Consider the following 25389-nt stretch of genomic DNA (forward strand, 5'->3'; position numbering starts at 1 on the left):
CTATTGTGCCATGCTCTGTGACAGATCTGCTTCCTGCTGCTGCTCCCAGCTCCCGGGCACTCCCTGGCCTCACTGCAGGGGATGGGGGCTATGGCAGAGTCCCCTTAGTGCTCCCTCTCAGAGCTCAGCTGGTGAAAGCATCATGCTGTGTGCTGGGGGGAGCTGGGTGCAGGCTGGCAGATGCCCCCCTCTGCAGCTCTGTGCCACTGCCCCCCTGAAAGTCTCTTCTGTGTCCAGCAGCATCACAGGTCAGCTCAAGGAGAACACTGGGCTTCCCTCTTATGCCCCACTGCTGCATCCATATTACACTGGCAAGGGGAGCTGGGCTGGCATGCTGCAGGCTCTGCCTGCAGATGCTGAGCCAAGCTGTCCGGAAACCCTACACTTGAGGATTTGTTCAAGGGTCAGAGATTGCCTGATGCCTGCAGGGTGCTTTCGAACCAGCAAGTAGCAACCTGGAGTGTTGCCAAGGACTGCTACAGTGCCAGCAATTTGCCAAGCCCAGCTGCTGCCTCTGTGCCTGGTCTGTCCCTGGGTTATGCCCTGTGGTGCTTCCTCTGGACCCATGTAAAGCTTTCCATCCCTGATTCTAAGTCCAGCTGTCCCCCTCTACTGTAAGGCCTCTGGCTCTGCCTGCTTAGGGCCAGTTCATCCTGCTCAGCTGCAATTTTTGGCTGCAGTGCTTGGTGGGTCTCTCCTTCTTCCATCTCCCTGGCTGGGTGCCCAGGGTGATGCTGCTCCCCCAGGGCAGGGAACCCCAGCTGCAGAGCCCTCACTTGCTGTCTTTTCTACGAAGAAATCCCTATGTGCGAGCTCCATGGCCCTCAGATGTGGACAGGGAGGTCTCTTCTCCCAGATACTGCCTCTGTTAGGGAGGAGTGGTGCCTGTGGCGTGGACACCCCAGACACCCCAGCTCATCCTGCTGCTGCAGTGCTGTGAAGCCAGCAATTCTTCGGTCACCCTTGGGGCAACCAGCTCCAGCAGGAAGCTCTCCTGGCTCTCTGGACATCTGGTTTGTTCCAGGTGGGTCATTCCTGTGTTTCTAATGAGGCAGGGAAAGAAAATTAAAAGCCTAAATGAGTAAAGGAGCCAGGCTGAGCCAGGAAACATCAGAAATGCCTCTGTCAACACTGCAGCTGAAGCAAGCAGGCAGGCAGCTTCTTAATTATTGATGATGCTTATAAATAAATGCTAGGGCAGGGAGACAGTTATAAGAGAGCAGAGGAGCCACTTCTGTGTGGGAGAGGGAACCTGAGAACTTGTTTGTTTTAAAGGTCATTTAGTTTTGCCTGTTTCCCCTTTTTTCTGTAAAACTTGGTGATATTTGAGTTGGTGGATTATCTTCCCTGTGCGTCTTCTTGCACCTGCCTACCTGGCCAGCCAGGAGGAGGAGAGAGGAAAGACACACATGAGGGCAGTGAAAGAATGAAGAGGGAGGGAGGGAGGGAGGGAGGGAGGAAGAGGGAGGAAACACTGTGTGGAATGTGGGACAAACAGGCAAACGAGGAGACAACGAAATTAGTAGAGCAGCAAATCCCAACCCGAGTGTAAATAATTTTTCACCATGTGAAAAGAAGGTCTACGTAGGCTCAGATTCATCTTCCTGTTCCTGGAGCTCAAGCCCAGGCAACCTCTGATGCAAAGCAAGAGCAAAGTGCGTGACATGAGGCTGGGCAAGGATTAGGAGATGCAAGGATCTTGGTTGGGGACTGCAATAGTAAGCCAGTGTCTGCTTAGCCTCAGGGACTTTTGTAGCAGGCTCAGGGTGGCGTGTTCCAGAAAAACCAGATTATCTGATGGCAATTATTCTGGGATAGGGATCCCACAGCCAGCTGAAAACATAGGAAAGGTTTTGGGTTAGGATTTTGGACTGGAATTACACCATTACTTTGAGACTGACAGCCCACAGGAGTCTTAAGTGATTGTGCATGGTAGGGCTTCACAATTTGGTCTGAAGCCCTCTTGCTTACAAAAAGTGAACACAAAGGCACTGGGTGCAATACAGACTCGGGCACAATGGAGCTCCTTCTAGTCTACACTACAGCAGACTCTACAGGGTCAATCTTCCATCCCCTCCCAGTCTCAAGGGAGCCACTACATGTGGTGGGGAGCAGCACACCAGTGCCTGGGGCTGGTCATGGGTATAGCTTTGGTCACAGCTTTGCTCATCTTTCCACTGAAGCCATGGCTACACACCTGCAGGATGAGCAGCTCTTGCAGTGCATGGGGGATGCAGTAATACATGGCTCTCTGGAAGCAGACTAGGTAACACCAGGACAGCCTCACTGCATTCCCTCTGTGCTGACACCCTGGACCCCACAGCCACCCTCCAGTAACCCAGAATGACATCAATCAATCAATCAATCAATCAATCAATCAAAATTCAGCTCTCAATGGACTGCTGCTCCCAGTCAGGAGGGTGGGCTCAGTAGCAGGGTGCTCCTGAAGACAGTTGGGATGGTGATGGGGAGGAGATATAAGGGGAAGCAGAAGCATTCTTCCAGCCCTGTGGGTTCACCAGATGCTTTCTGGAGGACAAAGGAGCTTTGGGTTGCAGCTGAGGAAGTCACGCCTCTGCAAGCGGTGTGGAAATGCCAGCTGCAATTCAGGCTGAGGAGCTGAATGAAAAGTGCAAGTGCTCTCACACAAGGAACCAGCTGGCTGTGAAGTGCACTCGGCAAAGGTGGACTGCTGAGATTCCCTAGCAAATGCCTCTCCTGCTTCCTTGGGCGCTTGGCATGCTGCTGTGGATAGCATTCTCCTGCAGTGGAAACTTCTGTTCCCCAAAAAGACCCAGAGCTGGAGGGCTGATCCAGCTATGGTTCCTACCCAGCCCATGCTGCCTGTCCCACAGCTGAACCAGCACAGAACCTCCAGCACAGAACCATTTCTCTCCTTTCCCAAGCATCTGGGATGTAGGTGAGCAGCAGCACCAGCTTGACACAGCCCTGAGCTGCTCCTGAGGGATGGGAAGTCTCACCTCACCATGGCTGCTGAGCCCATGGTTCCCCTCCACAGCCTTGTGTGTGCTGTGCAGCAGCTGCCCACAAATGGGTGTCAGCTACTGCAGAAACAGGGAGCCTGTGGTAAAGGCAAACTGAGGGTGGGAGTCTGTAACTGTAACCCAGAATCCCAGACATGTGGATGCTTGGATTCCTGGATTACATGGGTACATGTGTGATGTGACCAGTTCAGTGCACACTGTCACTATGCATGTAGAATCACAGAATTGTAACAGTTTGGGTTGGGAAGAACCTTTAAAGGTCACCTCTGGTTCCCTGCCCCTGAGGTGCTCTCCCTCCCTGTGGGGCTCAGCTTGGACATGCTATATTATGTTCAGTGTCTCTGGGAGATAGCTCAGCATCAGATCTGATGGACCAAGCCCCACAGCTTTTGAGCCTATGTCTCAGCATGCTTTTCACATCCTCTACGTGGCTCAGGTCTACTACTACCACAAAAATCCCAGGACCTTCCTGAAGTGAGTCCTACGACACCCAAGGTGCAGCATGTCAAGGCCCTGCAGCAGCCTGTCCCAAGGCTTGGGGTGGCAGGGGTGCCTAGGGAGAACTGGGCTTCTCCCAGACACTCTGTGCCAGCCTGCAATCTGCAGCCCAGGCTACTGGGAGTGAAGCTCCTGGAGCCAAGTGTGTGAGAAGAGACATGGAAGTACTTTCTGCTCCCCTTTTGCCAATATCAGGTAGTTGCTTGGAGTTGATGCTGGCAAGACCTTGCATTTCAGGTTCCTTAAGGGACCTCAGGGTCCATCTGGCCGTATGAAGGTATTGCCAACCTGACAGCACCAGCTCACAGCAAAAACCCCATTTTTTAATTAGTTTCCTACTTCCTGCCATCCCTTCTGTGTGCCTGTGTTTGGAGGTGCAAATATATGCCCAGGATACTGATCACACCTTAAATCTTTGATCTTTTTAAGGGAATGTAGGCTGAAATTTTGGCCAGAGAACTCTATTTCAAACTTGTGTTTCATTTCCCAAAGCCTTCCCAGCTAAGCATTGCCTGATCTGCTGCTGACATGCAAGACATGCCAGGCACAAATGTTACACCCGCTGTAGCAGCAGCACAGTATGTGAATGTCTTGTCCTCCTGCAGCAGGGAAAGAGGAGGATGGGATGTAAGTCTGCACACTAGGACTTCACCAGGATAATGACAGGAAATGCGCTCTCCTAGAATCAGCAGCCTGGCATGGCTGCAGCACAAACTCCAGCATTTCTACTGCAGTGACCCACTTTACCAGCCTGAGGTGATATGGGCACCATGGATGACTCCACAGAATCACTCTTTGGTAGGATAAGATCCATTTTCTCCTTCAATTCCAGAACACTTTTAGTGCTACTGCATTTACAAGATCAGGATTTGGTTATGCTGTGACATCATTGATTCTTGTAAGCTCAGAAAGGATATGAGAAATACTGAATTTCATGACTATAAAAGCCAAGAGCAGGAAAGGAGAAGGAACAAAACAGGGTTCCCAAGACAGCCCCAGATGAGACAGAAGGGCAACACTGCAGCAGCTGCAGCCTTGCTTACAGACCAGGTGGTTCTTAAGGTTTATAGGAAGGTGGTGCAGGAGATGCAGCAGCCCTGGGTGTGGTGGGTGCTGGGGCTGCTGCCCTAGGAGCAGAGTCATTTTCCCATGGAACACAGGAAGTGCCAAGGCATCAGGTCTTTGCTGCTCACTCACCTCACAGTGCTGAGTCCAACAGCTCCTGCAGTGGAGATGGATCTGCTTCCAAGAGCTCTAAGAGCCACTGCTCTGTGGTACCTCTAGCAGCAGCACTTAATTTTCCACAGGAGTGGTGTCGGTCTCAGTAAAGGCATTACCTGGAAGGGCAGCACCTAGACCTCTGTCTTTTAAGAAGCTGGGCAAAAGTCTATGAGGTCAGTGGCTTTTAAGCTAATAATCAAGCCAAAGCAGGTTAATTCTATAAGGCTGCTGCTGGCAAGCTCAGGCTCTGCTTTTGGAGCATCATGCAGATGCTCAGGAGCAGCTCAAGCCAGCATTCCTTTCCTCCTCCTCACACCTACTCTCCAACGCCAAGAGGAGACATCATCTCCTGTAGCAGCTATCAATAAAGTAACACAGCAGCACCCCAGGAAAGTACTTTCCCAGTAACACAGAACACCCCTCCCCATCCCCACCTGGTGCTGCTGGGGTCTAAGTGAAACACAGGAATTGTGCAAATCTGGGCACTGATGCTGCTTTCAGCTGATGGCATGAACCATCCTCTGGGACTCCACACACCCTCTCTAGCACCCTACCAGCCTTGTCACAAGGGCCCTGAAGCACTGGGCTAGGTGTTCCAGCTCTCCCCAGTGCTCAGATGTAGGGAAGTTAGGAGCACCAGTAGCACCTCTGCACCCAGAAATAGAAAGAATTTTGAGAAGGCACCAAGCTGCTGTGCTACAGTGGAATGCAGAATGGGCCTGGGATGAGCAGCAGCCTGCCCTACTGGAAGTGATGAAAGAACGGGGCCTATGCACATCTCTGATGGCTGAACTCTTGGCAGCAGGGGCAGATGCCCAAGACCTTAGCTCACAGATCCCTTTGCAATATGTCCTGCTTTAAGCTTCCTGGCTGGAAGCAGCATTTATTGAACTAAAGGCTTAAGGTCTGCAATCTTTGTGTAGCTGTCAGTGATTTGGGGGAGAATGGGAGGACCACTTTAGAGTCTAGGAACACCACCAGCCTCTAAAGGCTCCCCATTATTTCTGCCTCTGAGTCCTGGCACTTTCCAATGCAAAACCAGTTGCTGGCACTTTGCAAAGATGAGTAGGAGCCACATTACACCATGGGGACCACATATGAGATTTTGGCCTGGACAACCACTGGGATATGGAAGAAAACCCCTTTTCTGCTAATGATGCCCTCCGAAGTCCACATACCCTTTTCTCCTGAGATATGCTGTTCACTGAAGAGAAGGGAAATGAGGCTCTGCTCACAGCAGCTATTCCCCCTCCCTCAGGCACAGTTAAGTGGGAAGCCTCTCATTCAGACACAGCCATTCCCCACTACATTCTCTTCACTAATCTATATCTATGTGACAGCCATTTCCTGTTACCCATCCAACAGCATCACTGTGCTTCTACCCCTCCTATCTCTCTCCCCAAAAGCAGGCAGCTACTGGTCCTCCATCTCCTTTCACATCCGCCTTGCTTCAGCAGGCAACCCTACCTGCTGGTGAAATTCATCTGTGTCAGGCTGCTCTTGCTGCTCACAGGGTGAGAACCTGCTTGAATCACTGTCCTGTTGCACTTTTGCCTCAGCTACCATTTATGATTTCCATTTAGGTCAATACTGTATCTAAAATAACTATACTTTGGCCAGGAGCTCTCAACATCACTCTAACACTGAAATCTGAAATGTCTTTATGAATTGAATTTGCTGGGTCCAGCACTGCTTGTGAAAAATAACCAGTTTATGAGACCTGCTCACCTCAGGACAAAGCACAGCACAGTCCTGCTGTAGGGACTTCCATGCTGCAACACAGCAACAGCTTCCATTCTCACAACTCATTATATCAGTGCTGGTTTTCAAGTATGAGCCAGTAAGAAGCCAGAAGGAAGGACTTGCAAGGGACTGGCAGGAAGAAACAGAGCTAAGAACATTTGCCCAAAGCAAAGAGGCGGAGAGGGGGACAATTTTATTCCCTCAGTGTTGAGGACTGGCTTCAGCCCTACCCACTGCATAGCCTAACAAGCCTGAGCCCACAAGCAAGGTGAGATTTCTCTAATTTCTAAATTAGAGTAGCATTTTTAATCAGAGGGCTGTCCTGAGTTCTGAAGTAGAAAAGAACTGCTTAGACAAGAGTACGTGCTGACTTCTGGAGCTGCAGGGGCAGAACAAACCCCTCTGCCAGAGAAGAAACAAAAAGACGCAGGCAACAAGAAACATCAGGTTATTGGATACTCTCTACCCTTTAATGGCTTTAAGATAACAGTGCCAACTCCCCAGATTCTCACAAAATCTCACAAAATCTCTGTACTGGTCTTGTGGCAAGATCTGCACTGTTCCATGAGAAGCAGGATCTGCTGTTACTTTCCGAGGCTCCATCCCCATATGCTCATGCTGTATACAGTCAGCATCATTCTGTCAGCAGGGTCTCTGCTGATCCTGGATGGTCAGAAGTCAAGTGCTTCAAGTGCTCCAAGGCAGTGGTTGCAGCAATGTTCAGCTGCTAATCCTTTCAGATGGGCAGAGTATATGCTTGGTATCAAGTGTCCAGCTGGGTGCATACAGCTATTCTGGCACTAAGCATCACAGTTTGCTCTGAGCAAACTCCAGTGCAGTAGTCAGGGCTCCCTGCATGCCTTTGGCATTTCCACTACCCTTAGCTACGATGGGAGAGCCTCCTGCTTTCCCTTCCATCTTCGTACAGACAGCCACAGCCCAGTCAGCAGCAGAGAACACAGGAAGGCAGTTCTGGGGAAGAGACACAGGCAAGTTATTTTTACCATGGGGCAGCCTGCAGTCTATGAATAAAGAAAGGTAACAGCATCCTCTCCTCACTCAGCCTGAGGTAGTCATGACTGTGAAGATCACAAAGGCTGAGCTTACATGTTAACGCTGTGTCTTGCCCCTGGGCAAACACAGCCTGGAGGATCCAGGGATATCTGTGCCCAGCAGAGACTGAAAGCACATCTGGTCCCAGTACAGTCCTCTCAGGTCCCGCCCCTGTGTGATTAACTACCAACACTGGGCACAACTCCAGGAAAAGCCTGAAGCAGGACCTGCTGAGCAGTGGGTCCAATCCCCCTTGGCAGGCAGGGTCCCCTTGTCTCTATCAGGGTTCTGTTTACCTTGGACACCTGACAGGCACAGAGCACCTCACCCGAAGCTTGAGGGCTGAGCAGCAAGACTGATGTGCCAGGAGACTTGTCACACAGCTGGTTCACTACTTTCATTAGGATCTAGGAGAGGCAGGGAGAAGAGAGGTCAGTCAACAGCAAAGGAGACGAGCAACTCCCTCTTACTGTTTGCAGCATCTGAGGTACCACTGGGCCAAGAAACAATGTGGATTACTCACAGAGAGGGAATCAGCTGGGACAGTATCAATGATAACAGGCTGGTTGCAGTATTTTGCTAGCAAGATTTGTGCCACCTTTTCAGCCTGGAGAGAGAAAAACACAGCACTTTGAAGGGCTACAGGTGCACAGGGTGGGTTGGATGGGGATATATCCATGTAATATATACACTAAGGGAATGCAAGTGCTGCTCTGTGGGACAAACAGGAGATGTTTGATAGCAGAAGTCAAAGTAAGACTAGCAGACTGAAATCTCCATGTGGAGACAGCCCTCCTTCCTCAAATGCAAGCAGAGATGAACATCTCTGATCAACATTCAAAAGTGGAATAGAGAGTGACTCATTCAGTCTCCAGACTCTCTCCTAGACTTATAAAGTGCCACATTTTTCAGGAAGGCTTCTGCGGCAAGATGGTCCTGCTCTAAGGAAGGGATAGTTCTTCCTGAGATCTCTGAGTTACCAGTAAGTATTTCTAATCTGCTTTCAATGTAAATTGTCAGAACACAAATACATGTGGGAAGCACAGCAAGATCCATGTAGCTGGAAGACTATCCTGTCACTGTCTGACTGTTAAGATTGTTAAGCCCACTGTGAGAATCATCTCATCTTCTCCATGCATAAAAAAGGAGGTGATGCCCAGTGCCTATTGGTGTTGGCCAGAAATGCTGGTATAGGGCTCTCTGTTCTCACAGGCAGGGAGCCATGGAAAATCTGCAGGTGCTAAGAGCCCAGCCAGTCATTCTCTGCATTTTAAACAATGGCCAGTGAAATCAACCCAACACAGTGCTTGTGCTGCACTGTGCATGATTGTACGGGCTTTCTTCTGCCTTCTGACACCCTAGTGACTGAGTGGCTATGAAGTGTGACAGAGAAACCAGGTCCACTGGTGTGTGCTACAGCTGGCTGCAAGTCTGTGCTGCTGCCTCTGTACCTTCTGCAGCTCCAGTTTCTTGATAGCTGTGTTGGCTGTTCGCTGTAGTACTTTCAGGATGGTCTGTAGTTCTTTTCTTTGCCACTGGGGCATTGCAGCACTGGCCACCACCTGCAAGACAATTTGCTCTGTAAGAACATTAAACTACCCCTAGACATAAAGTGCTAGCTCTCTGGAAGGTCAGGCTAGAGCATGGCCTCTTCCCAGACCCTGCTTTAACCTACGTGATCAGGGCAGTCAGTCACTGTGCTGAGCAGCTTTCTCTTTTCAGCTGCCATCTGCAACACAGCCACCTGGACACTGGCAAAAATCCTTATGACCAAAGAAGCAACAGCAGGTAGCAACTTTCCCTTGCTACCGACCATGGTAAGATGTGAACCTGATAGGGAAAAAGTCATGTGTCTCATGTGCCCATGCTGGGCTCTTTCTGTACAGGAGTGTAATCCTTACTTTGGTCAACTGGCCCACTTCTTTGGAGAGGTTCTGCATCTCAGGAATAGAGGTGATCCTCTGCTTCATTCGTAGGGAGACAGAGTCCACTTCCATAGCCAAGCACTGGCCTACTTCCCGGGCCTGCAGAGATGGAAGGAATACATGCTTCATATGCAGCAACAGAAACCGTCCACAGGGATGGAGAAAGTGGAGAGACAGCAGGGTCATGAACACTGAAATGCTGCTCAGAATCCAGTAAGAAGACACAGATGGTTTAGGAATGACTGTTACTGCAAGACTCTGAAATACAAGATTCCTCTCTAGATTTGCAACCAACACTAGATGGTCACACTTAGGCAGACCAAGCTGTTGAGCTTTAAGTGGTATTTATGGTTGAAATTCATGTTTACTCAAAAATTTGCACCAAAATCATCAGGATTTCATTGAGGAAAAACTAGGGAGCTCTGTGGAACATCTTAGAAATCTTTTTCCATTAGCAAATGCAATCTTGAAACTGCTGACTGAAGAAACAAGAGAAACACTAACATTAAAAGAAACCTCATCAGCTGTTCAAGCATATTTCCTGAGTTTATCCTGATATATTTCTTATTGTTTTCACCAACAATGCTACTATTAATAATTTTTTAAAAAGCTATTACAAGCTTTTTTCACCAGTGCCAATCCTTATGGTTTGGAGTATTTCCTCCCTGCCAGATCTCTGTGCCCAGGATGGTCTTGCAAGACCATCTGCAGGACAGCAGCGGACTGCTCTGCCTAGCTAGGACACACAACCCTCATTTCAAGTAATTCTCTCAGACCTGCAGTCTCCTTTGTCTCATTAACACTTGCACAGAGCTCCTCTCAGGAGCTCTCCAGGTCAGCACTTCCAGCAAAGCATGCAGTTCTGCCCTGCAGCTTTTTGTTCTTCTGCATGAAGAAAAGCCTCTCTGGGACATAGATGCACAGGGAATGGCCAGCCAAAAAGTAACAGATTTGCAGGGGTGGGCTTTGCCTTTAGTCTTTCCAATTCCAGTGACTATGAGTCATTCTCCTCTGACATCAGCCTTAAAGGAAGAGGGAAGGCTTATGGGGCACCTGACACTTCCAAATACTGTAAGGACAGAGTGATCTCATGAACACAATAGTAGGTTACTTACTTACACAGAACCAGCCAGACAGGAATCACAGTTTAGCAGGAAAAAGACTAAATAAAGGAAGCAAAAGGGCCATAAGAATGAGGCCAAAACCCTTTAATCATAAAGTGCAAATCCAGCTGTGATAGGCAGGAGCCGAAATCAATGTACAAAGAATTACATTTTAAAATATCTACTGGGGGATTGAAATTCATAGACCAGGGGCTACCTGATATTTTGTGCAAGTTTTTATCTTGGAAACGGGTGTCTGAAGGGAGAAATTAAGGTCAAGGAGACAGAGAACTAGGATGAGAGGAAAAGGAGGTGAATAGCGAGGTACAGTAGCAGAACTGAGTCCAAGGCTGAAGCAAGATGCCAGATGAGGCACAGCAGGGAGGCTCCAACCAAAGCAGTGGGGAGCTAATTGTCCATGAGGAACCTATAAAGTTTGGTCCTTCTGGCACTGCCTTGACATGGCAGAAATCTCAGTTCCCTCTTTCTTACCTCTTTGGCTCGTCCCCCTGTCACTGCAATGACACGGCTAATCCCTTTGACGAGCTGACGTTCGCTGATGATGGCCAGATCTTCCACAGATCCTGTTTGGAGAAGGTGCCTAAAATGTCAGCAGAGAACAGGAAAGAAAGTGAGTTGCTCTTTGCAAACAGAAATCAGGAACCCTGCTTTCTTTTTCGAGAACTCCAAAATCCAGCAGCCATTTCCTAATCCTAATCCCAATACCTTGAATCCTTTCCCATCCCTAAAATCCTGATGGTACCCTGTGGAGAGGGCGCACAGCAGGCTGGCAATCAGACAAAATAGTCAACAGAAAGAAGAAGCCAGCAGGACTCCTGTGTGTTCATTACAAGAAGAGAAAGAAGATAAAGGTAGAAGAAAACAAAGAACATCTGTGCTGCAAAAAACACCATGGGAAAACAGGATTTATCTGTATTTTTGATTTTTGGGGATGCTTTCTCAAAACAGAGCTTCCACCAATGGACTTGAGGGCTGTGATAATGGCCAATGGGATGGGGTGCACTTTGGGGTCAGAAGGGTATAAAAACACTATGTATGAGCACAGTAAAAAAACTTGGATAAGGTTTCTTAAGGATCTGCTTTGTGTCATGTCTGCTCTGACAGTGACAGTACCCTGTAAGGCAAGAGACAGCAGAGTTGGGGCTACTCCAGAGGAACCTCTGTGCTACCTGTCCAGCAGGCTCCAGTCAAACAGTGCAGCAAAGTTGTGTCCTTCTTTGCTCTCCTTCAGCAGTGAGATGAATTGGCATTTTTCTCTTTTACTCATCTGCTACTCCACCACTCTCATCAGGCCAGCTCACTGCCTGACCAGTAGATTCCAGAGAAAGGATAGTTGTGCAGTATCAGGACACTGACAACCTCCCTTTTCCTTCTTGTTTATTCAGGGCTGGATAGGAAAAACTATGGTGTTTTCTTATCACAGTTCTGTTACCACAAGTAATCATTCCAGACATCGTCATAAGAATTCATCATCTCTTCTCCTATGCAGTTTCTTGTCCCACTACTCCCACAAGAAGATCTCATGGCTAGAAAATTGCTCATTTTCAGCTCTATCTGCTCTAAGGCCAGTTTGTTCCAGTTTTTTGGGGTTTTTTTTGTTGTCAGCACTGTCCTAAGATTGATTAACTTTTCTTCTACTCTCATTACTACTAAAAGCAGATGAGGGTAAAGATAATTAAAATAATCAGAGCAGTCTTAAGTTCTCACAGCTGAATTGGAGTCTCCAGCCCTTCTGCAACCCCAAAGGCAAAGCACCACAACCCTGATGTGACAGGTCACACACACCTTTCCCATACTCTGCTGGTGCTCTGTGGCTTCCAGGTTGGTTTCAGACTATGAAGTAAAGAAAGACGCTGTGCATTTCATTAAAGTTTACTCACCCTGGAACTTCAAAAGCTTTGTAACTAGTCCATCCTGTCCTCACAATAATTTTCCAGTAAGGAAACTTAATTTCACAGGGACAGGGAGGTGAGCTTGTAGTGATGCTTCTACCTCAGCCACCAGTGCTCACAAACATGCCTTCTAGCTGCAAGTAAAAGTCACTTACGTCCCACAGCAGAGCTCCACAGAGGTCTGCACTGCAGCCTTGGAGTCACAGGTCAGCACATTCTCCACAGGGACACCCAGGGACACTATCCTCACTGGATCAGGATACCCCTGACAGAGGAGACAGGGATCAGCAGCTAACAACATGGTTATTCAGGGGCGCTTACAGACTAATTCCATGGCTTCAGGTGTCTGCCTCATTTTCCCCTTATTCTAGAGCAGCCGCTGAGTCAGGGGTGGCACTACTTCTCCCCCACAACCAGCCACCAATGGGGAGAAAGAAATAATTTGTGACACAACAGGCTTTTGGTCCACAGGCATAAATAGAAAGCCTGTGCATCACCAGTCTCCATGTTTTACAAAGGTTTCCTGAGATCTCATCTCTGTCCTACTTTCCCTTCTGAGTTCTGGGAGACAATTCCCTTGCAGAAACATGTTGTGTCAACATCTCGTGTCCCAGATGATTCCTGCTGAAGGAGAAGGCTCATGAAGATGTGTGCTGCCATCCTGTCATACCTCATCCACTGCACGAAGTCCCTGAACTCTTCTTGCCAGTGTGAGGGGGACTTCAGCCATATGCACCACCTCATTTTTTTGGATCAGATCCTGGACCACTTGCTCCACTTGCTGCAGCTGCTCCACAGTCACATGGCCCTGAGGAAGCAAATCAGCCACGTTCAGGAGAAACCTCCTGAGAAGTACAAAACAAAGGAGGGAGAACGGGGGAACAGCCACCAGATGACTCAGCTTGGGCACACCACTCTTCCCCTGCATCTCATCTTCTCTGCTTGTAAAAGGGAACTGTGAACATCGTGGCACTCCCACCTTCTCTTCCCATGAGAGAGAAGGATTTTTGATGCAAGAGCATCAGCCCAAGTCTTCAAAGGAGATACTGGAATGAGTGACAGATTACCAGAGCCAGCACTCAGCCTGACCCAAAGCTTCACAAATGCTCTCACCTGAATGTCCAGTACTGATATCAGATATGTGCCACAGCCAAGCACTATCTCTCAAAGACTCCTTTACACTATTTTGTATCAGTCTCATGACCACTGGCCTTGCTAAGGGTCCTTTCCCTTCTGACCCCCATTCATCCCTCAGCAAGCCCTGCTCATGGTCAGGTCAATGCAAAAGGACCAAGCTTCATTACTCAGATAAAATGTAGCTTGTCTCTGAAGGAGTGATTATGGGGAGAGGGGAAAAATCCCTGGAGAGAAGAGCTGTACTGGTAAGCTGGTACTGCTGAGAACTAGTAAACTGGATTTCAGAGTCACCTTGGTATCAAAGTCAAAACGCAGCTGCTCTGCTGTCACATGGGAGCCCCGCTGCTCGGTGCTGTCACCCAGGACACGCCGGAGTGCAAAGTTCAGCAGGTGAGTGGCGGTGTGGTTTGTCATGCAGGCCAGGCGCTGCACCTGAAAGCACACACCAGTTAGCAGGGAGTGCTGGTTCTCCACAGCTCAGGGGAGCAGGGGGTAGCATGAAGAGATAAGGAAAAGGCTTCATGTGAGGTGATAGGAGAAGATGGAGGAAAAACAATGGGTAGTACAGCTGTCAGATGAGTTATGTGAAAGGGCAGATCTAACTCATTTTTTCACGGGATAATCTTTGTAAAACAGTAAAGGGCAGGCTGGATACTTTTGGACAGACCAACGATTCACAAAAATTACAGTCAGTTGTGATATTTCCTTCCCACTGCACACTATGATGAAGAATGGTCTCAAGAATACAAGGGACAAAGATCTGCTGTGCCCAAGTTACTGAGGACACCACAAGGAAAAGATTAAGAGCACTAAGTTATCACCTCATCCACAAAGAGCTGCAGCTGGTCACCAGCACGCAGGGTTTCCACAGCAGTGACCTCATGGATCACATAGCCACCACAGAGATGAACTGACTCTACAGGGAAGAGTACATCCTGAGCAAAGAGACAGAAAAATGAGTTAGGACACAGGGAAGATCCAAATACCTGTGCTAAGTACCTGCTTGACCCAGCTGGGAAACACATATCCCATCAATCCCTAAAACACAGGGATGGGGTGGGAAAAGCTTACTGCAAACCAAAGTGTCTTAGACCTCGCCTGTACCCAGCCACTATGTACGTTGAGGCTGCCAGCTTGCAGTGGAGGGGCAGTAACACCATCCATGCTGACAAATTTTCTTAACAAGTATGCTCATCCATGAGAAAATGAACAGCATCTCCCAAGGCACTTGTCTCTGGCATCCAAAGTACCATTTCTGCCTGGGATGGCAACAAAACTGGAATACCACTTTAGCTTGGGGAGAAGTGCTGAGCAAGGCACTGTAACGCTCTGAAAGGCTAAAAAGGCCCAGGGGTGACTACCAAGAGCTGGAAATGGGGAAAGGAGAAAAGGCTGCACCCTTTGTAACCTCCCAGGACAGGGTCAAAGCTCTCCCTTTGGCAAGGCTGAGGGAACATGCTACAGAATTGGAGGTCCTCCCTGATGCTCTTAGGAGGAATAAGAGTTTTTGCACTGGGTCTCAGGTTGGGCAGCTGTCCAAGATTGACCAGAGACAAGTTACTTAGTTCACAGACTCTCTGATCAGTGATTTACTTCTCTCAGCATTACAACCCCAGCTGGCAAGAACACAGCATGTTGAAGGAAGACCTGACTAAAATCTTCCTCAGCAAGATGAAATTGCAAAGGGCTGTGAGGGGCAACCAGAGTAGCAAGAATGCCCTTGTGAAGTTACTGCTGATTCTGCTTTACCCCACCAACTCTGATGCTAAGCCAAGGGAACTGTCAAGAGTCATCAGCTTGCAAATTAACACAGTAGAACAACCCATCACTTGGGGAATTCAACTCAAAACCCATGGCAGCCTTGGGTTAGGCAGCAACCTTACCTGCTGTCCTAAACGTATCATGTAGCCTTGGTCAGAGTCTTGCCCTCCCTGCTCTGCATAGAAGTTAGTCCTGTCCAAGATGACACCACAGCGCTGCCCTGCCCCAACCTCCTTATGGAGAGACTGATCTCTGTACAGCATCAGGACAGTGGCCAGGCAGGGACTGAACTCTGTCAGGGGGAAGAAGACAACAGCAGTTAGTGCATATAGCCTGTCAGATTGCAACAGGAAAGGGGGGACCAATTCCCCATGCCAACCCTGCCGACACCTGGGCTATACTGAAAGCTGGCACTTTGCCTTGGTAGGAAAGGAACAGCTAGTGGCAGAAAAGACAAAGAACTGGAACTAAGTCACTTCTCACCTAATGACAGGACTGCTGAGTAGCAGCTAAGCAGGCAGGGACACCCAATCTGGCTCCCCATGAGCCTGGTACAAGAAAAAGTGGCACAGACACATCTGCATCTTGCTACACTGCAAGCTTGGCAAACCTGACTGAACATGTTATCTTATGAAGATGTTGTGGATAGGGGACAGCAGGGATGTCACCTTCCTGGATGCAGCAACCTTCTAACATGCTCTCCAGTAGGCTCCTTGTAACCAAACCTGGGCACTATGGACAAGTGGACCATAAGGTGTGAATGTAATTGGCTGGGCAGAGGGCCCCAGGGAGAATTGTCCAGTAGTTCAATGTTCAACTGATATTCAGCTACTAGTAGAGCTACTTGGTAGCTGATATAAGGGACAACACCACTTAACATCTTCATTAATGACTATCCATGACAAAATGGGATGTACCCATATCCCACTTAATTGGCAGGGACTGGCTGATACACTGAAGAACTGGACTGCTTTTTGAAGGCATCTGTACAGTCTACAGAAATGAACTAACAAATCTTAGGTTTTTGGGAGCAAGCTGAACACAAGCCAGCAGGGTGCCCTTGCAGCAAGGAAGACTGTCTGCCTGCTGAGCTGTGTGAACACAAATATAGCCAGCAGGTCAAAGAAAGAGGTTATTCATCTCTATTTAGCATTTGGGAGAGTACATCTAGAGTACAGCAAATTCTGACTGTATGTAAAGAAAAAAACCTTTACACACTGAGAGTGATAAAGAACACAAAACAAATAGGCTGTGAGATTTTTGTCCCTGAAGATACTGAAAACTTAAATGGACAAGGTTCTGAGCAAAATGATCCAACTGTGAAACTGGTGTTAATTTTAACAAGAAATTGGACATCCAGAGATCCCCTTCAACCCAAATTATTCCATGATTCAGAAGCTGAGAAGGTGGGACAGTTTTAGCTTGGAGATTTGAGCCCATGTCACTGCTAGGCTTTTTTCCTCTGTTGTGCTCTTGCTGTAGTATATATAGCCTGAACTGCCTCACTTTCTGCTTAGCATGGGCTGCCACCAGCACACTGGGTAAAAGGGAATTGCTGTACACAGCCATCTCTTATTGTCTGTGACAGCCATACCACCTCTTGCTCTCTGTGGCTTATCTTCATGCCTTCCATAGAGCATCAGCAACCTCAGTTACCGTAGATGACAAAAAGCCTGCGCTGGCACCTAGTGGTCTACCACGGAGATAGCAGGGGCATGGTTTCAAACGACTACCTAAAACCTTTGTGTAATTATGCTTCTTTCTCCCCAGTGCACACACCCAGAAGCCTAATTGTTTGAGACAGACTTACCTCTAGAAGAAATCAACAGTCACCCAGTGGTGCCAACCCAGAGCTTGTTAGCAGCCCAGAGCCTTCCTAGGAACTAAGGAAAGCACCCAGTTTGGGATGAAGTACATGGGTAGGGGAAAAAGATGTGGCAGCAAGGTGGACAGGTTTAGACCATGAATTACCCGTCGTGCACGCATGGGGTTAGGCAGCAAAAGCAGCCAACGTGAGGGACTCCAGTGGAGCTTGCTTTGCAGGTGGGCCAGCCACTCACCATACTGCCCGTGCTGCCCCAGCGTGTAGGCGTACTTCGGAGAATCATCAGTAGCAGGCACGTTGCTGCTCTGCAGCCAAGCCAGCGAATGCACATCCAGGTGGGTGTTTGTGTTCCCTGTCTGTTCTGCCTGTAGGCCACCAGCCTTCCGCTGCAGCAGAGCAAAGGCACAGTTAGATGGGAGATCCTTGGGGGCAAGCAAACAGGTAACTGGAGCTATAAGGCTAGGAACGATTTCTTCCACCTTCATGGAAAAGGGTTGTTCAGATCCAGGCTGATGTAGGCTACTGCTAACTAACCCCATCCCTTCAAACCTTACAAGCACTGAATATCACTCTGTGCTAGCCTTGAGTCAGGCCATACCAACTGTTAGCACATCCCTCCTGGCACAGCTTGCTGTGTAGCTGTGAAGCTTCCAGGCCATTAAAGCTAATGAGAGCAAGGCCTCAAACCAATTACTGCACTCTGGGGTGGTGGTGGTGGGTGGGCATTGCAAGTATTTCAGCACTACAGAGATCAAGGAGATTTTGTGAACTCTTCATAAATAATTTGCTGCTTGAGCTGTCTGAGCTGGTTCTACTTTGTGTGAGAAGTTAGACTACATGACTAACAGAGGACTGTCCTTACCTATACAAATATTTTATAACCTTCACTCCAGCAACAGTCAGCATCATAAAATACCTGAAGAAAAATCACCAACCAATACTTCAGTTCCACATTCAGAAACAAGGGGATTGTGATGACTCCGCTATCTCAGACTCACTTCCCCCTCACCACCCTGTGGTGCTCTGAAGAGTCTCAGCAGTGAAAGGGATCCTGCTTCCATGTTCACAAGAGAGAGGTAAGGCTTTGAATTATTCTGACAAAGCAGGTCCCCCTTTTACCTTCACATCTTCCAGAGCAAGTTCATTAAAAGCAGCTGAATCCAAACTGATTCCCTTCTCTTCAAGCATCAAGTCAATCAGATCCAGAGGGAATCCCAAACTCCCATAAAGAGACCAGGCTACTTCAGCTGTAAGACAAAAAGAAGGACAAGAACTCAGTGTGAGCACAGAAAGCAAAGGCATCTCAAGATTTGTCTGGATGGGACCAATCTAGTGTGCTTTGGTAACTGGATCCACCTGTATTGTGTGCAACTGTATGTTAATGGGGAAGAGTAGCCCCATTCCTGCTAAAATTCAGTGCAGCACATCTAGACAGGCAGTACACTGGTTGGATCCTGTGCTACTCCTCTAGCTGTGTCTTATAAGGACCTTGTTGATAAGTGTCATGGGGTTACTTTACCTTTAAGAAGGTTAAAGTTGCTGGGGACTGCCTGGAGTCTTTTCTCCTGACCAATTATCGGTCATTGCTGAGAACTGACAGCAGTTTTAGCCATTGAAAAGGGGGATCAACTTGTGAACCCCACCTTAAAGTGTAAGAGCTCTCTTGCTATTTTTGTTTTCTGGCTGTGAAAGGTAGCAGAGCTCCGGCCTCTCGCTCTCTTCCCGGCCATGCGGCCGGGCGGGGGCCGGGCTGGGCCTGCCGTGTCTCCCGGCAGGGAGATGGGGCCTGCAAGGGCTTGCCCCGGGCCAAGCCAGGCCGGGCCGGCTCCTGGCTTGGCTGCAGGTTTTGCCGTGATGAAATTCACCAGAAACTGCCGAGTGAAGAAGGAGAGGGGCTCTGGGCCTGCAGCAAGCAGAGACACCGACCACACTCTCTAGAGCAGCTATGAAGAACTTTCCATCGCAGACAGCTCCAGCTCCTGTTCAGCAGAGATCACCGAACCATCTACAAAAGCTTGAGCAGGATTTTAACTCTTTCTTACCCAGATGAGACTTGCGGATTAATCTTTTTATCCAGAGAGAGAAAAAGAGAGTGATCAACATGAAAAGAGACTTTATAAACTACCAGTGACAAGAAAGAAAAGAAGCTTCAAGAAAGGCAGAGAATTGAGAAGATGCTTTAATTAAGCTGAAATATCTTTCTGTTAAAACTATGGAGATGGACAATGAAGTCCTGAAAAGAACTCCTTTAATTCATGACGGAGTATGGGGAGGAATAGAGTGTTCAAAGTAAAATTTGAATAAAAAGTAGAGTGATTGTGGTATAGTGAAGTGCTAGAAACAGTAAAGCAAAAATTTGAAGCCTTGGGAGGGCAATGAGAAAAACTGTTTTCTGGTGAAGCTCACAGAAAACAGATGAAGAAAACTTTTGCTTTTGAATAACTCATCCTTAAAAATGGTATCCCTAGACTCATGGCCCATAACACACCTCAGAGTGATGTGAGAATGGGAGGAGTGAGCTCTGGTAACAGCAGCTCTGGGCAGCTGATATCAGGGAAACGGAAAACTATAACAAAAATAGTTTTCTTGTAAGAAACTCCATAAATTAACAGAAAGAAACTTCTGTTTCTCTACAGAGACTGGTGAAAAGACTGTAGAAGGAATTGGGACTGTTTAAACCATCAAAGTTCTATAGTTTTTGTCTTTGTTGTCATGTGAACAAAGGAATGGTGGGCAGTAAGAAATGAAAAGGTTTTTCTGGAAGTTTATTCCGGTTTTCTTATTATTGTAGTTTGTCAATAAACTTTCTTTATTCCTTTTAAGTTTTATGCCTGTTTTGCTCTTGTTTTAATCCATATCTCACAGCAAGAAATAAGTAATTTTTTTTTCCCCTTTTGTTAATTACTGGTTTAAAACCACGACAATAAGTCAATAAAACAGCGAGGAAATGCTTCTAACTTGCCTGGTGCCTACTTTGTTGTGAGGATGAAGTACTAGAAAACAACTGCAATCTGGAGAAAGGGACATCTGCTCCTCTGTCTGGGGCCAGACAGTCACAGGAAATGCAGGCAAGGCAACCATCCACCAGTTTTGACTGCAATGCTTATGAGGACCTACAGCAAAATGTCTCTAAGTGCAGCTTCTCAGAGGAGGGACGCTCACCTGGGAAATTTGTGGAGGGCTCCATCTGCTGCACTGTCCGCTCAATGATGCGCCTCCCACGCTCCAGGGAGGACAGAAACGCGGCCTCGTTCTCATTGATGATATCCTTGATCTGCCCAAGGATCAGAAGGGTTAGCCACAACATTTCAGGGTGTTCCCTCAGCTCAGCTCAGCCCTGCTCAGTCAGCTCAAAACATATCAACCAGCCTTTTTGTTATGTACGTATCCATCACAACATGGCTCCGATGCACTATTGAACAGTGCCAAAGTCATTGTGCCTCCTGTCACCGTTCCTGTCAAGGAAATATTGACCATCCACATGGAGAAAGCTTTAGGCTGACAAATGTTCCCTATTGGGTATTAATATCTGTGATCCAATTACAACTGTATGTCTGGAGCAGCCAGAGAAGTTGCTGTCAGTGGAAGAGCTGGGACTAGTCTTAAATCATCACTCCAGACAAAGGGTACCTGGGTGAGGACAGGCTGTACTTGCACTCAACCAAAAAAAAAAAAAAAAGCTTTTTTAGAGCAACAGCCACCTTACACAGGACATGCAGTCCCTGCTAAGGACCTAGTGGAGCTCCCACGTGGAAATCTGCCAGATACTTCTTGTGCCCAGCACATCTCAGCCCACCCACAAGAACATGGTTATGGGGGAGGCTATGCAAATTCCTCCAGCTAAGTCCCAAGGGCAGGCTGATTTCTGGCCCTGAGAGCAGTGCCTCACAAAGATAATGAGGCAGGAGGATTCCACATTGCTCACCTGGTTAGCATTCCTTGTCAGCTCTGGATAAGCATCTCCCTGTGGAAGTGAGCATCAGTCAGTGAAAACATCCTCAGGAAGATGCAGGGGATCTCAGAGCATGCCACAAACATTACAGAGGTTACTTGCATACACTTATGTGCTGACTTTACCACTGATGTCACTAGGTCTCCTCCCCCCCATCACAAATGATATGGGGACAAAAGATTTTTAATGCTGGAATGTACAGCATCAGGTACAATTTCCTGGAGCTCCTGGAGTTTCTGACAGTGTGTGGAAAAGGGACACGCGTGATGATCTTTTTTGCCCAAGACAGCAGTTTTACTCACCAGCACTTCCACTACAATAGGCACCAGGGAGGCCAGGAGCCCAGGTGGAGCCTGTAGAACTTCAGAGCAAAAGCGTACAGCCCTGCGCAGGATCCGACGCAGTACCAATCTGAAAACAGGGCAGGACTTCTCAGGCAGCCTTTTGAGCATCCCTGCCCAGCTTCAACATCCCCCAGCACCTCTGGTCTGACTCATCAACACAGGCCAGCTGCTCCCAACATTCTACACCCATCCAAGGGGAAGTCTGCAGACTGGAAGCACTTCCCAGCTCTCCCTGCCTACCCAAAAGCTCATGCATGCCCTATCTGCAGCCCACATCAGAACCTCTTCCCTGGCTGTTCATATTCCTTTCTAGACCTAATTTCCTCCACCCCATATCATTTCCTTATGTCCTTACTCTGCTCCAGAGAAGCCTGGGTAAATGCCATCAGTGATGCAGACGCACAAGGTGCGCACGTGATCTGCCACCACGCGGTAGGCCATGTTCACACGCCCAACATCAGCATCCCCGGTCAAACCCTGGTATCTGGGTGCCCTGCAGCCCTAAAAGAGAAAGCAGAGAGAAAAATCAGCAGAAAGTAAAGGCTGCAAAAGAAGTTCCAATGCAAGAGGCAGCCAGCCTGACATAATGTTTTTCAACTACCTCTGAACCTCATGCACCTAAGATGTACTCATTAAATCCTTCTGCAGCACTACAGACCAAGGCTAATACAGGTCAGTCAACACCCTGGCACTGAGTAGCTTAAGACACTTTGAAGAAAAAATGAATCAGTAGTGCTGATATTCCAGCAGATTTCCAACTTGGAATTCCCTCTTTTTTCTAGAACACTGCATTGGACCTGGCAGGACATAACCTCCTGTCTCAAGAGTCTGTTCAGCAGTATTCAGAGAAGGCTGTACTATGCTACCCAGCAAGCAGTCTTTGTTCATGGAGCTTTTGTTGAACTGTGACTCTGAGCAGAAGCACCATCACCTTGTGAATGGCATCCAAGATGGGAGTGAAGAGATCTGTGTCATAGTTGGAGCGTTTGTTCTGCAGAACTGTCACCAGCCTTTCCAGACCCATTCCTGTATCCACATGGTGCTGTGGCAAGGGAAGGAGATTCCCCTCAACCTCTCTGTCAGCCAGGCAGGAAATATAAAAGGCAAAAGAAAAGCAAGGATCAGTTCATATGCAAAAACAAGGAACAGGTGACTCAAAGAGAATGGGAAAGTGACAGGGGATAGAAACAGCAGGTGACTCAGCAGAAGGAAGCTCAGGGACAAAAGTGACAGCAGCCTGCCTTGGTCCTGTCAGGCAGCCAGGATCTGACCATCACATAGTAAGGATAGGCTGCAATGTAAGGAAAAAGGCCTTCCCTAAAAGGGCCAAAGGCCTTCTCCTCCTTCTCCAGGCTGCTGCTGACCTCAAGAGATCTCTGGAAGGCAGCATTAAGGGAGAATTGGCAGTGAAGGTTGAAGAAGACAGGGAAACAAAGCAAAAGGGACCAAGAGTCATGCTGGACAAATCTCCATAGCTTCTCTCTTTCTCCTGGTATTGCCACCTTCTGGAAAACAGTGGTATGTCTGAGAATATACAAGATTTTGAAGTCAGTCTAGGGGGAAAGGCTCTGGAGTTCAGATGAGATGCTTGGTACCTGCTGTACTGCATGAAGACCAAGTTCCAGATCTCCACTACATCAGGGCTGCCCTGGTTCACCAGTGCTGCAGCATTTCTGCCACCACCCACGTGGTCATAGTGGATCTCTGTGCAGGGACCACAGGGACCTGTGTCCCCCATCTCCCAGAAGTTATCCTTCAGTGGGAAAGGAAGCACATGACTGGCAGGAACCCTGAAAAGGCAAACAACAGAGGTGGCAGTGCTGTGGAGCACTTGCTCTTTAGAGCAGAGACAAGACCTGAACACCATCAGTGGCACAGAGTTTGCTGCCTTGGGTTCAAAGCCTACATACAGCCTGGAACAAGCTCTCAAAGCACAGCAGTGCTCTCTGCAACAGCTGCACCCACTCACTTTCAGAGAACATACTCTCATGATGGAGAGGAAGCAAAGGATTGAAGATCCTGCACACACTTCATCCAGGCCAGCCAGTTTTAGGCACATACCCACCATCATTGATGCTGAGAATGAACCAGAAGTTCAAGAGACCCAGTAAGCTCAGAGCCCAGCTGACCTTTAACAGCCCAAAGAAACCAGAAACAAAATGAGTTTAAAATGTAATCTCTGGTCCCTACAGCTGACCAACTAAAGAGCAAATGCAGAACTGTGGAAAGTGAAATGCCAGCACCTGCTGCTCAGAACCTCTTGTCTAACACACTTACCCCAGGCGGAGCCACACGTCCCTGCACTCCTCATCTGCGCTCAGCCCCAGGGAGGGGTCTCCACCAAAATAGGTGACGTAGAGATGATCTCTGGGGATCTCATAGACCTCTGTCAAGAGCTCCCAGGCCATGCTACATGCCTCCTCCTGAGCAGGTAGGGAAATAAATGAAGCACAGTAATTCAGGAAGGGTCTTTAGAATGGGAGTCAAACAACAAAGAAGTTAATTTCAGCTGTTTCTCTCCCTTTCTAATCTTCACATGTATTGCAAAGAGCAGGATGAAGGTCAGAAGAGTGAGACAGCTAACTGCTGCCAGTGGAAAACTGATATTCCTAAAATGTGAGACCTTCAGCATGACGTGCATCTATATGCTTACCGGCAGAGTTACATGAATTATTTTCTTCCCAAATAAAAAATGTATTCACCACCTAAAAAACCTAACATCCTTTATTCCTCTTCCCTTTTCAACCTTTCTAGGAATCATTGAATGAACTGCTAGCCTCTTTTCACCATATTAAGTGATCAACACTGCCATTCTCACAGGAAACTTTGATTTTTATACGTTGGCCACAGCTTTTACAGGCTGAGTACATTGAGAGTCTGCAGGACACATTCAGCGACAGAGCCCATGATCTGACCACCTCTGTTCCAGGCCACAGAGCTCCCAGAAATTAATCTGGAACTTACCAAAACGCCTTCTGCACACAGTCCCATGGCACTACAGCGCAGCTCCAAAAGAAAGGCTATGTTTTCCCCTAGGAAGGGTTCACTCCTATCACCTCACCTTAAAGTAATCCCCGAAGGACCAGTTGCCCAGCATCTCGAAGAACGTGTGATGGTAAGTATCTCGGCCCACATCCTCCAGATCGTTGTGCTTCCCTCCCGCACGCACACACTTCTGGCTGTTCACCACCCGCCTATGCTGGGCCAGCTCGCTCCGGGGGTGTACCGTGCCCAGGAAAACGGGCTTGAACTGGAAATGAGAGACACCCGCTATGGATAGATGTCAGCCAGCGCAGGGGCCTGCGCCTCGGGCTCCTGAAACACAGAAAGGATCAGGCTGGGACCATAGTGGGTCCCTGCTTAAGCAAGTTCATTTTAGAACACACGGCACAGGACTGTATTCAGACAGTTCTTAACTATCGCCAGCGAGAGACTCCCACAGCGGCCACTATGAGAGGCATCCGGGAGGCAGCCCAAAGCAACGCCGGAGATCTCCTTAGTAGGGGACACCCCAAGCCGGGCCGCACTCCTCTGGAGACGCGGAAGCGCCGGTGAGCCGGAGGACGTGAGATGCGGGAGCGGGGAGAGCACCTGGTTCATGCCCGCGTTGACGAAGAGGAGGCGCGGGTCGCCGCGGGGCCGCACGGGGGCCGAGGGCAAGCGGCGGTGGCCGTGGCGCTCTTCGAAGAAACGCAGGAAGGCGGCGCGGACCTGCCCCGCCGACGGGCAGGCGGCACCACCGCGGCGGGAACTACAGCGCCAGCGGCACGGCACCGGCAGGAGCAGCAGCCGCCGCCGCAGCCGGACGGCCGCAGCCATGGCGCCCCACGGCGGACGGCGGCTCCGGGGCGCCCGGAAGAGGCGGTGCGAGGGGGAGGCGGGACGCAGAGGAGAGCGGCGGGACTGCGG

General features: G+C 48.7%; 1 protein-coding gene across 1 annotated transcript; it reads right to left on the bottom strand.

Moving 5' to 3' along the window:
• Positions 1-6910: 6910 nt before the first annotated feature.
• On the bottom strand, positions 6911-25355 carry AARS2 (alanyl-tRNA synthetase 2, mitochondrial). Its single transcript, XM_058834814.1, has 22 exons — positions 25072-25355; positions 24542-24730; positions 23758-23903; positions 23076-23270; positions 22412-22556; positions 21836-21981; positions 21439-21547; positions 21110-21148; positions 20347-20458; positions 18304-18431; positions 17420-17570; positions 15482-15651; positions 14420-14533; positions 13890-14030; positions 13132-13269; positions 12617-12726; positions 11041-11149; positions 9422-9544; positions 8972-9082; positions 8044-8127; positions 7817-7927; positions 6911-7439 (listed from the first exon to the last, which is right to left on the bottom strand). Exons 1-22 carry the CDS (start codon positions 25297-25299, stop codon positions 7275-7277), a joined length of 2964 nt encoding a protein of 987 aa, XP_058690797.1. The 5' UTR covers positions 25300-25355; the 3' UTR covers positions 6911-7274.
• Between the last annotated feature and the right edge of the window lie 34 nt (positions 25356-25389).

This window comes from Poecile atricapillus, chromosome 3 (assembly GCF_030490865.1).
Source record: "Poecile atricapillus isolate bPoeAtr1 chromosome 3, bPoeAtr1.hap1, whole genome shotgun sequence".
In the NCBI taxonomy this organism is placed as follows: Eukaryota; Metazoa; Chordata; class Aves; order Passeriformes; family Paridae; genus Poecile; species Poecile atricapillus.